Source organism: Alosa alosa, chromosome 6 (genome assembly GCF_017589495.1).
Source record: "Alosa alosa isolate M-15738 ecotype Scorff River chromosome 6, AALO_Geno_1.1, whole genome shotgun sequence".
Lineage (NCBI taxonomy): Eukaryota > Metazoa > Chordata > Actinopteri > Clupeiformes > Clupeidae > Alosa > Alosa alosa.
The window spans coordinates 28,954,821-28,968,313 of NC_063194.1; the positions used below are offsets into that span (position 1 = coordinate 28,954,821).

The following is a 13,493-nucleotide window of genomic DNA, read 5'->3' on the forward strand; positions in this document are numbered from 1 at the left end:
GGTCTACTACCACAATGGTCAGAAAAGGGGTTCAGGTCATAATGCTATTTGCATGAGTCTTCTTTCGTCGGTCCTTGGTCCTCCAGCTCGTGCCCCGGAAATCGTTCAAATCTCGACGTCATCAGGGGCAGGGCCGGCTCTAGCCCTTTGGTTGCCCTAGGCGAGATTGAGTTTACAGTTACATTTGTAAAGCTCATATGCCTAATTGACTACCTCCATAGATAAATTAAAGATGCTCAAGGATATTTAACATGAAATTAACTCTATTAACTGTGGAAATAAAAGTGCTTTTAAGGACACTGAAAAAAACAAGCAAATTATGACTAAAAAATGTCACCTCTAATTAATTGTATACAACATTCTATACAACATTCTATATAGGACACTCAAGAATATTTAACAAATTATGATTCAAAGAATGGATGAACTCCAGAATATGCAAAAAAAATGCTCTTATAGTCACTCCAACAGGCAAATTATGACTTAATGACTTGAATGAATAAATTTGCATACAAAAACGGACGGGTTTGGGGCTGAGATGAAAAGACTCACCTCTATACTTGGATTTTTTTTTTAATCTTCTTCCTTTCTCAGTTTTCGTCCCTGTGCACCAGTGAGTTTAGACTGCTTCATTTTGGGAATCGACCACTGTGAAGCTTGATCAACGCAACGCACTTGCCTAACATAACGTACAAAGTAAAGCATTACAGTAACGTAACTACTTAGTAAAAAGTACTTTAACACGCTACTACTGAAAATTTGGTAACGTAACATAGTTCCTTTTTCAAATCGCCGCAACGTTACTTTTCCCAGGGACAGATCAGAGACGCTGCTTTCTCAGCTGCGCACTTGCGCAATACGCACAAGCTCCACACGGCAGCCTACGTGACAGAGGCTGGTAGCATGAAATGCAATTATAGCTCCACACAGTACGTGACAGAGGCTGGTGGCAATGAAGTGCAGTTATAGCGAGACACAGCAAATGCTAACTTCTGAGGGATGGAGGTATTCACATTACTTCAAACTCGTTGAAACTAAGGGGAGGAATGTGAGTGTAAGTTGTAGCCTACACTGTGCCCTGGGGCCTCATTTATAAAACTTTGCGTAGATTCCTCCCTGAAACACTGCATACGGCCAAAACTCAGAATCTACGTACGCACAAAGTTATTCTGATTTATAAAACCATGCGGCACACAACTTTACGCAGGCGGCTGCTTATAAATACACACCTGCGGTGAATTGTGCATATGTGCACAAGCGCCATACTCCTCCCATTGTCGTCCCCTTGTATCCCATAAAAGGTCAATGCAAAACGATTCATGAATATTCTAACATTTATACCGATCATTTTATTGGCTATCGTTGAAATGATGGCGACGTCACATCAATCTGGAGAAGGAAGTCAAAGTTGGCAGACAGCGATAAGTATGACATTTGGCAAGTGTACCTATGTGAAATAAGTAGGCTTACCGACCTACATAGTTCTGTATAAAAATAACTTAATAACCATATCCAATGTTTTGCCATGTGTTTGGGCTCATCATATACAGAGCACTGTGAGGGACCGAGGCGACCACCCCACATTTAGGGAGGTGCGCCACTGGATAAGATGGTGTTGAGGGAAGGCAGGAGACAACAGCCTTCCAAATTGGTGCAAATTGATATAAGCTGCATTAGTATATACTGGTGGGCTATAAAAGGTTTTTGTTACCAAGGTGTCACACAAAAGTGAGTGTTGTTGGTGGTGTTGAAGCCTAATAGCCCAATGTTTTCTTGTCAAGTGCTCTCTGTTTGTAGCACAAAATAAATACCTGTTATGTCCTCCATAGTAGAACATTATGTAGGCCTACACATTTAGGAACAGATATTGGGTTCTGCCACATAAAAGTAATGTAAAAATGTTTCGCTTGTCATTCTAATTCTATGATTAACCCTTTGAGGTCCCAGACCTTTCAGACACTTTGAGGCAGTCTGCTACACCTTGACATTTTTAAGTATTTCATCTAACTAAAAACATCTATGCAAAAGTGACATATATGGTTACCTTCTGGAAAACCTCAACAATAATGAGAGTAAAGTGAATGTAATGAAAATAGTTTTTTATTAAAATTCAGTGTACTGTAAACATGACTTGACAAAATCCTATTTTCAAGCGAAATAGCGTCGGCCTAAGGGCGACCGACCCAACACATTTGTCGCCCTAGGCAGTCGCCTAGTTCGCCTATAGCTATGGCTGGGACGGTAAGCGCATTACCGCAATACCACGGTCATGTGACGCCTACCGCGGGTCTGAGCTCGTCACTGTCATCACCGCAAATGTGTACACGTAGTGTGTAATGTCATGATGTGTAATGTGGTGAACCATCTTATGACATTGATTCAAGGTTTTCAAAACGAAACTTCAAAACTTATCATCAAAAGATGAAGCAAACCCGACCTTTCGCGTTTGTGTTGGGGGGCGACATTCATTTATTTACTGTGAGAGAGTAGGGGAGAACTGCCACAATCGTAATACTTTTCTATTTTCTCTGTTCAAAACTCGATTTACACAAAGACATTAGACTTGAAAGCTGTGAAATTTGGCCAGAAAGGAGTCATACATGCTTAGGAAACAGAATAAAAAATGTTTTCTAGTTTGTTAACAATTTAACTTAACAGCAACATGTAGGCCTAGGCTAGCCTAGGGCCTACCTTTGTTACAACCTGAGGCAGCCATTAAAACGTTTTTCATGAGCTCTAACGGGATTAATAACCATATGCTCATATTGCCTGTCTGATTAAGCTTGACAACTTTATTATTCATAATCTATGAAGTCTGGGGTGTTATGTTATGTCATTATTTTATATATATATATATTGTTTATTTGTTTTACCATTTTCTGGGATTCTGACTGGACAAAGTGATAGCTAGTCAATGTTCCAACCAATCAGATTTTGTTGTTGAGTGAAGTGGTGTGTCTTGAGCAGTTCAGTGGTTTCAATGTTGCTAGCTTAGCATGCTAGTTAACCATAAAATGTCCAGTTAATTCCCTTAAATTCCCATTAATTCCCATAATTTTCTTTAATTCCATGAAACTTTCCAATTTGGAATATTTCCAAAATTCCCCAGCTTAACTTCCCATGGAAAGTTTCTGTAAATTTTCCGCCCCTTTGCAACCCTAGTGGCATCCCTACCAGCCCTCACTGTTGCTTCTGCCAACATTGCGAAGCATAGCCCAGATAGCAAAATCAGATTGGCAGATAGCGGACCGCTGGCGTGTCTTTAAATTTAACTTGTCATGAATATTAAGAAAAGTTAATAAAATGATATATGGATAACTGAACAAATGAAAAAGATTTCAGAGCAATAGTGGCACAATATTGGGCAATTTGTCTGCAACCCGCCAGAGAACCGATGAGCAAAATGCCAGCGGACCGCCAGCTATGCCCCCAATGGACCGACAGTGGACCGCCAGCCTCTTGCTATCTGGGAGGAGCTGCAGCCATACCACAGTGTTCAGCACCTGCTAGGCTAGCTAGCTGAGTTTTCGGTAGAGAAGTGGAGCTTGGGGCTTTCCAAGAGGACTGAAGCTCCGCCACAAAGTCTGGGAGGATGGGGAGCCCCTCAGACTTATGCCGTGACCCTCTGTCGAACACAGATGTTCCCACATTTGAGGCCAAAGGAGGCAACCTGGGCCCACTCTGCTGCTCTCTAGTGATTACTGCCTTGTCTGATCAAGAGGCACTGTATCCAAGGCCTGTGAGGTATCCTCACTCAGCTCAGAATAAGAGGGGTCATCACGGTCCTCTGCATCCAAAGTTCCAGAGGCTGCCAGTGACAGCTCATCAGGGCAGCGACAATAGCACCTAACTGCCAGCTCACCCAGATTTTATGGCTCTTGCGGCGACCTCTGACCTTGCAGGAGCCCATTCTACATTACCTGCATCTGACGCTGCAGATGCTCCACCTGCCCGTCCATATGCTTGCGCTTACGGGAGTGCTTCTTGCCAACTGCCCTTCGCCCCCGATCATCCCTGTCTCAATGGGACCTTCCTGGCAAATGAAAGTAAAAAAAAATAATAAAAAAAGTCCCCTTCTCTTCTTTACATCAGCCCTACTTGGCCCCTGTTACACCTGTTCCCTTTGCTAGTGCCCTCTATAGGCCAAACCTTAAACTGCCCAACAGTGTCAAAGAAATAGGTAGAAGAGTGGGGACAAATTAATTATCCTTCTAAATGAATGATTGAATTTTGGTACCACACAGCTACCAACAAGATGCTGATGCAGATTAATGTGCTGAGAAACCATGAATCCCTAACTTTCCGACTCTTTTCAGGTGTATTTTATCCATTTGGACCAGGGGATTCATATACTCACCGTTATGATGATGACAACACATATGTTCCGCTACCACAACCATTCCGCTATTTCAGGCAGACGTTTAGTTGGTTATATGTAAGTAAATGTATTCATTGATTAATTACTTCTAAAAACAGTTCTCAACTGTCCATTTTTACTTTTCATTTTTTTTTATTTCCAAGGGATTTTATCATCAGGTAGCCTTAGTTCAACTTAAATTGGTACTTTAAACTTGGATGTTTGTAATTCTAAAGAAAATACATTAGTTTAACACTGATGCAAAAGTGTCTCAACGGTGCTCCTCTGTCATAGACTGACGTAGCCATACACAGAATTTGATGCAGAATTTGAGTCAGGAACCCAAGCTTTGGGACACGATTATGAGGTGTGTTTCAACCGATACAGGGGGGAAAATGCCTCTGCATACAATTGGATGGATGTAACCAATCAGAGCAATCAAATAGCTTACCTGTGAATCCTGCAGAAAACAGTCAAAACATCCTTCTTCTCCACAAATGCTTTAAACCCTGTTTTCTGTTTTTTTTTTTTTTTAAAGTTATTGCGCCGGCAATATCTTGTACTGTATAACAGTATGTAGCTTCTCAGTCCCTCCAGGATTTCACGGCCCTTTTTTGAGATTGTTGCAGCCTAAAATGCCTAATTTCATTGCATTTTTTCCCCCTTCTTTTTTTGAAAATTGAGGGCAACTAAAGCCCCCCTTACACTGACAGACTTTGGAAAGATTTGCAAAGATTTGGAAAAGATTTTTGAAAGACTACAGTCTCAGACCCTCTCACATCTAAAGACAAGTAGTAGAGTTTTAAGTCACAGACTTTGCAATGACTAGGGATATTGCAGGGTCACTATTTACAAGACTGCAACTAGATTCCTTTAAATTATTACCCATCGTGCAATAGATAAACAGGAACTGAAATGATAGCCTACTAAACTCAAAAGTCGTATTTTTTGTGTTTCTGCAGCATTGTTTCATCGTGACATCCCTAAAAGATATAGAGTTGTTCTGTCTGGTGTACTAAATATGTATAAGAAATGACAAATATTATAAGAATAACAAATAATCATATAGGCTACTGCTGTAGCCTACTTTGCCCCTTCCTGTTTGGTGTTGAGAGAGGTCACTATTGGTTTTTTATAGTTCAAGTCACTATTTGTATGAGCCACAACTAGAAAGACTTATATAATATCAAACCCATTTTTTGTCATTTTTATCAAACATGTTTGATATTGTAAAGAACAACAAAACTAGAAAAGGACTGACTCCGACTGACTTAAAACCCGCTAAGACTGGCACCTTACACTTAACGATCTAGTTGACGGAGCGCCTTGTGATTCCAGTACAACTCCCATGATTCCTGTCCGACTTCCAGACCGAAATGTAATGACCGACTGTGAAAACAGACCAAAATCGTACAAATGTAAGGCCGCCATAAGGGTAGAACCACACTCATCTTGATATTCTTATTAAAAAATAATAAGAAAAGTAAAGGATTACAAAAGAATCTCAGTACTTTGTAGCTAAATGAAGAAATGCTTTGGCTGGTCTGACTGAAATACCCTCTGAAATGCCCTCAAGGCTTTCCAGGCAGTGTATGGAACAAGTCATAGCGGACCCGAGGGCGGGGCACATGACCGGGCCCTTTGTTAAACTCATCATAACATAATTTTACAACATAGCCTACACATGCCCGCAGAATAGCGGTTCTAAGCGATCAGCGCCACGGAGAGTAACTATGTAATTTTGAAGTCATCGAAGCATGAAGTGTGTAACCAAAGAGAACAACAAAACAATAGGCTACATGACCCCTAATAATAAAACAACAATAATAAGCAGCACTATTTGAAGGGCATACGACGAGCCTTGCTCCAGCGAACCTCGTCCCGCGATGCTCTGTGTAGGCATATGTCCATTTTCTTTGCTCTCTCATTCTCTATGGACAACATGGCAAGTCCACTCAGTCTCTCCTGTCCCACTGTGCTCCTCAAGTGGTTTTAATGATCTTTAACTTGAGAATGGCTCAGAGGTTGCAACGGTGATGGGAAGAGTCAAAAATAAAATTAGGGCGTTGCAAATCTCACTGAATGCAGAAGTTACTGCATTGGCGGATCTCGAATCTCTTTTCAAAGCCCCAAATCTTTTTTGTATGTGTTTTCAATTTCCAACGATTCTAATTTCTAATTTAACTTCCCTCGGTTTCTCTATAAATGCTACAAAATGTAGCCTACTATTACTAAACAAATAGCCTATCCCTTACTTTCAAAGCCCAATATTGACAGATAATCTGATTTCCCACCACGATGAGTTTAGGCAATGCCAGAGCGAGATGTAGCGGTTTTCGATCATAAACCTGGCAGGCGGAATGGAAAGTTCAAATGAAGCAGTCAGTTAAACTATTGTCAAGACATTAGGCAATTAGGCTACTGTACCCGAATACAAAATAAACTTCAGAAAGACAGAAAGTTTGTTGTACTGTATTCTGTAGTCTGTATTCTGTAGTCTCAATGGCCGAATCCAGTAGATATAGGCCTACCTGTTGTCAGTTGAGTTCGTTCAATTCATTTATTGTAGGCTAGTAGCCTAGGCAAATATGAAAGCGGAGATGTAGCGTGGCTACGGCGGGATTTTGATCTTGCATGTTTCATGCATTTTAGAAAAAAATACCATGGGATTGATGTGTTCCCCATTTGAGAGCGTAATCAATTGCGGGCGTGCAGACAGCTCAGACACAGAGCGCATAGGCCTAGGTTAGGCTACTTTCACTTTCTAAGCGCATTCATTAGGCTCGTAAATGCTTCATACCAAAATAACAATCAAACATTATCAAATGTATCATGGCGATGTTGTCACAAAGACTTACTCAATTATAAAATCGAAACCAAAATCAGGTAAAGTGTAATTGTTCTCTCATTGGGCCTGTAGGAGACAATATCGTTGATCAATTTTTGTAAATTTGCGATAAAAGTAAAGTTCAATATGAGAGTTAAAATAAAAGCCAGTCATACAGCAGAACATTTTTATTCAATATTTTACACCTACTAAATCATCAAAGTAAGTTTTAAAACTTTTTCAGCAACCGTGAGTCATAACTTGTCCCTGACTGGGGGCAACCCTATAAACCCTATCGTCCACTCTGATGAAAATGATTGAAGAAACCGTTTGCATGATCTTAGATCCTCCGGCCTTGTGCCGTGGGGCTACCGTCCCACCTTACCGGTGGGGGAGGCTCCCTTACCGAACCCCTCGCGGAGTTCCAGACGGGCGTCACCCGCACCCTCAAGCTCGCCCTGTTTCCAGGCTACCTCTGTCATTGTGTAAAGCCCAACCCCAAAGTGCACGCTTACAGGCTCAAAAGCGACACCAAAACAATCCAGGGCGTTGGAAGTATTTTTGTGAGGGTGTGGATCATGTCAGTTGGGGTCTGAGGGGTTTCTCGATTGGCCCGACAGGTGCAAATCAACAAAACGATGCAAATATATAAAGCACAACCAAAAGAAACATCTTCATCTTCATTTGACAACCGTGCATCATTTAGAAACTTGGCTGCAAATTCAGAAAACATTTACATTTTTCAAAAGCGTTGCGCGAAATTCAGCGGAAGTGTTACGAGGGGGACACTTAAAAGTGATGAACACTTCTGAAGATTGTGACAGATTGTGACAACAACAGCTCCTGTTTAAAGAAATCTGGCTTGAAATTTAAGTATTTGGGTTTATCCTAACATTTTAATGTCACTTAAAAGTGATGAACACCTCTCCTTTACTGTCTGTACGTATGTAGTTCGCCACCTATTCAGAGGTGTTCATCACTTTTAAGTGCCCCCCGGAAACACTTCCGTTGTGTGGTGATTTTTTTTACAGCACGTTTCTGAATTCCGTGTTGTGAATTGGCAGCTCGTTTCTGAAGTGTAAATGTTTTCTGAATTTGCAGCGCGTTTTCTAAATGATGTGCACGTGTTTTCAAATGAAGATGAAAATGTTTTCTTAAGTTGTTTATGTTTTGTCTATTCTATTTATATTCCAAGTACATGGTTTAGTGACAAACCTGTGTAAGTTAACTCGGAGTAAGTGGTAAACCTCAACAACAAGAGCCCTATGGCATTGTTTTGTTAGGAGAATGAAGCCATACAGCTCTTCTATTAGGTTTACTACTTACTCTGAGTTACCTAGGTTTGTCCCCAAACCACATACTTGGAATACCCCCGTTTTGTCTGAAACGCAAACAGAAGTGACGTTACCCAACCAAGCTAAGAGCACCTTTAAGGTAAACCTATGAAAATAATCTGAAAAGAATCCGGAAAAGGCTAGCAAACAATACAGCATACAACTTACGATCTTTCTATTGGAGAAAAAAGAAAATAGAAACAAAAATACTTGATAAATGAAACAAAAAGGCTACGGCTATATTCAGCCAGAAACAACAGCACTACATTTAACAACACTAGACTTTTAGGCTTAGTAGGTTTTACACAATACATTGCGCCATATGCAACAGCAAGCAGTTCTGTTCCTTGAGAGATCTCCCTCCAAATGACAATCACCCATTTTATGCATTGACAAAACCCACACCTAATTGGTAACTACCATTCGTCTATACACAGGCAGGGGTGTTTACTCATAATATCATAAATTCACATCAAACACAGTTAAAAGGGCACCGGTACACAATAAGAACACATTAGGCCTACTTAATAATATCAATGCATGGACACATGCCATTTACATACAAAGTACAGAGTCGACTAACAATTATTGGTTTGCAAGGGCCTTAAAGTCGTGGATTCGTAACCCCTTCCATATAATCATCCATTATTGGGAGGTGTAGCGTCCTAGAAGCCCCAGGAAATCACCGGCTATAGCGACGGTAAGAAGTTGTACTTTTGAAACATCAAATACCCCAACACCGTACAACACTCACATATTTTGTCATTATAGAAAATTTATACAGGCTTTGCAGTTTCTAAATCAATGCTTATTTTACCGTAACAAAACTGAGTTTTGCCGTGAGCGATTGAAATAGAAGTGAATGAAATGAGTGTGAATGCGTGGGAAAATGTTTGGTGTGATTCCACGTCATGTATGCATCCATCGGCTAAACACACTCAAACTCAACCTAACGCAACACAGTCCATGGCAATGAATATGAATAGTTTAAAACACAAGTCCGTTGTTTAAAAGCATCACATGTTTAAGTTCAGTGCGGCCATTATATGGTCGCGTGAGGACGCGCAGATAGCGGCGTCACAGCCTCTACCAGAACCTCCAATTAAAACACTCTGATACAATGTAATCCATGGAGAACAGTTTGAGATGAGAAGTAGCCGCTAAAGGCCTTTATTCACAAATCCTCCAGCATACAGCTCTGAACACGCAGACTAAGTACAGCCAGGCAGGAGATGTGAATGGATGGATCTCCTCTGCAGCGGAATCTAGGAACCAGGCCTCTGGTGAGAAGAAGCGCAAATTCTGAAGTCTGCTTCCTTGGGAGCCAACTTTTATACCCGCTAAAGCTGGTGTTAGAACACCACCTTCTCAGTAATTTTGCCCAATCCTTGACCAGGTGTCTGCCCCATATGCAAATGGCAGACACCTCTTTAGCCAATCAGCGTTTACCCAATTATTCATATTGGTGGATAAGTTTACCGTATTGTACATAAAAATAATGTGCACCATTTATTTAGTACCAGAGGAGTCTATTAGATTACATACAGCAGGCCTGTTTCCCGTCTCGGCTCATGCATGACATCATCCCTTGGTGCCTGCCTGGCCATACATTCGTCTTCAGAAATTCACCACATAGATTACAGTTAGTTAGGGCTGTAACGATATGCGATTCGAAACCGAAATCGCGACACTCATATCCCGAAACTGTCGGCGTGTGAAAGGCAGAACCCCGACACACCCTTTCCAGTGTTTCGCGCGGTGCGCCAAGCTGCGGCGGCGATAAGCAACACACATCTCCCGCTTTGCTTACCCAGTAGCCTACGTTGTCCAAAATAAATAAATAAATCATAATTTCATACCTCTCTTTCGTTGTAGACTATGTGTTCAACTTTACCTAACAGTATAGAAGTAAACCCCATCTCCTTGCCCCGCTCTCTCTCACTCTCCCTCTTTCGCTCAATGGACACATGCGACTCGGCCAACACAATATAAAAAAAAAAATAACATTCACAATTGTGAAAGTAAGGACGCGTAGAAGACAACTAGCTAAATTACTATTAAATCCGCTTAGCATCATTAGCATGCTGCACATATGTGACCCTGCAAGACAAACCAGTTGCTTTGTGCACGGTGCTATTTTGCTACGATAAATAAACGTATGGGTTAAAATGTCAAATTTCATGTTTTCGCATAATTCGACAGTATACAGTCTACACTTTCATATTGTGAACTCTTGCATTCAAGTTAACTTATCATTTCAATACCAATGTTTCCCAAAAGGGCCTGTCTCAAGGAGAACAAGTATTACCTTAAAACTTAAACACACATGGGGAAACTGAACAGTCTAATTACTTTGTTTACAATATTTTTGTTTACTGGTACTTTGTTTACAATATTTCCAGGCTTCAACCAGACAGCTGAATGGTAGAGTTGTAATAGAAATAGTAGGCTTAGGCTATAGGCTAATCTGCATAAAGTGTGCTGTCATAAATATCAGAATTTATTATTCTCTCTTTTTATATCAGGATATAAAATAATATAGATATGTTATATTATATATTATATTGTAATCCTCTGGTGTTCTAAGGTAGGCTATTGAAATGTTATTAAATACAAACCGAATCGTGCGGTTGGTGCATCGTTACAGCCCTACAATTAGTACAAAATGGAGCTGCTAGACTGCTTACTGGGACAAGGAAACAAGAACACATCACTCCAGTACTGCACTGGCTGCCTGTTAAATTTAGAATCCAGTATAAAGTGGCATTGACTGGTTTTAAATCATTAAATGGGCAGGCTCCAGGTTATGTAACAAACATGCTGAACTTTTACACTCCATCACAACCACTAAGATCTGCATCCCACACACGCCTGGACACACCCCATTCCCGCACACAGAAAGGTAGATAGATAGATAGATACTTTATTGATCCCCAAGGGGAAATTCAAGAAAGTGACCGTGCTTTCAGTATCTATGCACTGGGCGCTTCTGAAACAGTTTACCACAGGACCTTAAATCAGTATCATCTGTGACTGTTGTTAAATCTCTGCTAAAAACCCATCTTTTCAGACTTGCTTTTAACAGCCATTGAGTCTGTGTAACTAATGGATTTGATGCCACTTGTATTTTGTCTGTATGTTTATGTCTGTCTCTTTTGTTTTTCTTTTGTTATGATTGAATCATTTTTTAAACTCTGTCTTTTTAACTGTGAAGCACTTTGGAATGTAATGTGCTATACAAATATTATACAAATATACTTATTACTACTACTTATACAAATACTTATTTTTTACTTCAGGTTAGCAACAACGGATTTCTCGCTTTTGATTATGGATGGTATAGTTGGTCTCCACACCAATTTCCTGCTTATGCACAACACTACAACAACATCATTGCCCCATTCTGGACAGACATTGACAACACCCGCAGAGGCAACATATCCTACCAGCAGTATACCAATGGCAGTGTTCTCCAGCAAGCCACTACAGACATTAACCAGTATTTCCCTGGGTTGAGCTTCTCAGCTTCCTGGGTCTTTGTTGCAACATGGGACAAAGTGGAATATTATGAGAAGTCAGGAACAGTTAGTATTTTTCCTGCACTTTTTTAGCCTACATACATTGTGGTCCTCAAATGTCATCAGTTCATCATCTGGAATAAATGAGACATTAGGCCTACTTGTAAAGTCAAAGTCAAAGTCAAAGTCAGCTTTATTGTCAATTTCTTCACATGTTCCAGACATACAAAGAGATCGAAATTACGTTTCTCACTATCCCACGGTGAAGACAAGACATATTTTGCCAATTTAGGTCCACAGATAAACATAACATTCAAGTAAACAAAAAAGTAAGTAAATAAGTAAATAAGAGGGCACATATAATAGTGAAAAATAAGAGCAGCAAAATTTGGTTGAAATTGTGCATAGACAGTCAATAAAATACTAGTGCAAAGTCAGGCCAATAAAAAGGCTTGGGTAGTTCTGTTTTGACCTAAGTAAGAAAGAAAGTGGCATAGTGGTTGCAAGTTATGTAAGAGCAGCAGAAGTGTTGTGTTTTCAGGACAACAACAACAAGTTGTAAAGTGTACAAGTGTGCAAGTGGAGTAGTGCAGGCAGCCATTGTGGGTCCAATGCCCAGGATGTTATGTAGCTGAGGGTGGAGGGGGGAGAGGAGGGAGAGAGTTCAGCATCCTTACAGCTTTGAAATAAATTCCAAAATGAAATTACTTGATGATATTACTCACTACTTCACTATCTTACTGTTGTGTCATTATCCTAGGAAACCTCATTCCAAGTGGTCCTTATCTCAGGAGGTAACCGTTCATTCACTCTGATGAATTATGGTGCCATTGCTTCAACGCGCCATCTAGTTCAGGTGAGCAGACCACACATGCAAAAATCTCACAAATAAATAAAAACCTCTAGAAAGGACGAGAACTAGAACAGAACAGTTACAGGAGTCCACCCAACCATCAATTTCAAGGACTTTTCTAGGACTTTCCAGATAATTTTTTTTACATTTAAGAGCCCAATATGCCAGACTTTTAAAACATATATCAAGGTTAAAGGGGAAATCCGGTGTTAAATGGGTTTTAGATATTTTAAGTATGACCATAACCTTGAGTCGTGGATGAGGGGTGACCCGATCCAGACCAGAAGCATTTCAAACTTAGTCCGTTTTTACCAATTCTTCCATAGCGCTATTAGCGCTAGCAACCGGGCATCTCTCATAATGCACATAAATCGCTTAACCCATCTACAAGGCTAATAAGAGTTCCACACTTCATCAACAGTGTAATTAGTTCCTTAACATTTAAAACAAGGCATTGGCAACATTGTACTGTATGTGTGCTGAAAGTTTATTTAGAAGACAGTTTATACAGACACTACCTGGAGTAATTTTTCCGCTTGTTTTTCGGGTGACAACATTTTGAATTTAAGACTTGATAAGTCTATGGATGACACAGCCCCCTTTT

The 13,493-nt window shown here is 40.4% G+C and overlaps 1 protein-coding gene across 1 annotated transcript in view; it reads left to right on the top strand.

Moving 5' to 3' along the window:
* LOC125295910 (sushi, nidogen and EGF-like domain-containing protein 1) overlaps window positions 1-12,928 on the top strand; it is a 14,291-nt gene extending 1,363 nt beyond the window's left edge. Inside the window, exons 3-5 of the mRNA XM_048245496.1 lie at window positions 4,317-4,435; window positions 11,818-12,102; window positions 12,797-12,928. Coding sequence (XP_048101453.1) covers window positions 4,317-4,435; window positions 11,818-12,102; window positions 12,797-12,928 — 536 coding nt within the window. The remainder of the gene's footprint in view (window positions 1-4,316; window positions 4,436-11,817; window positions 12,103-12,796) is intronic.
* Window positions 12,929-13,493: the final 565 nt, after the last annotated feature.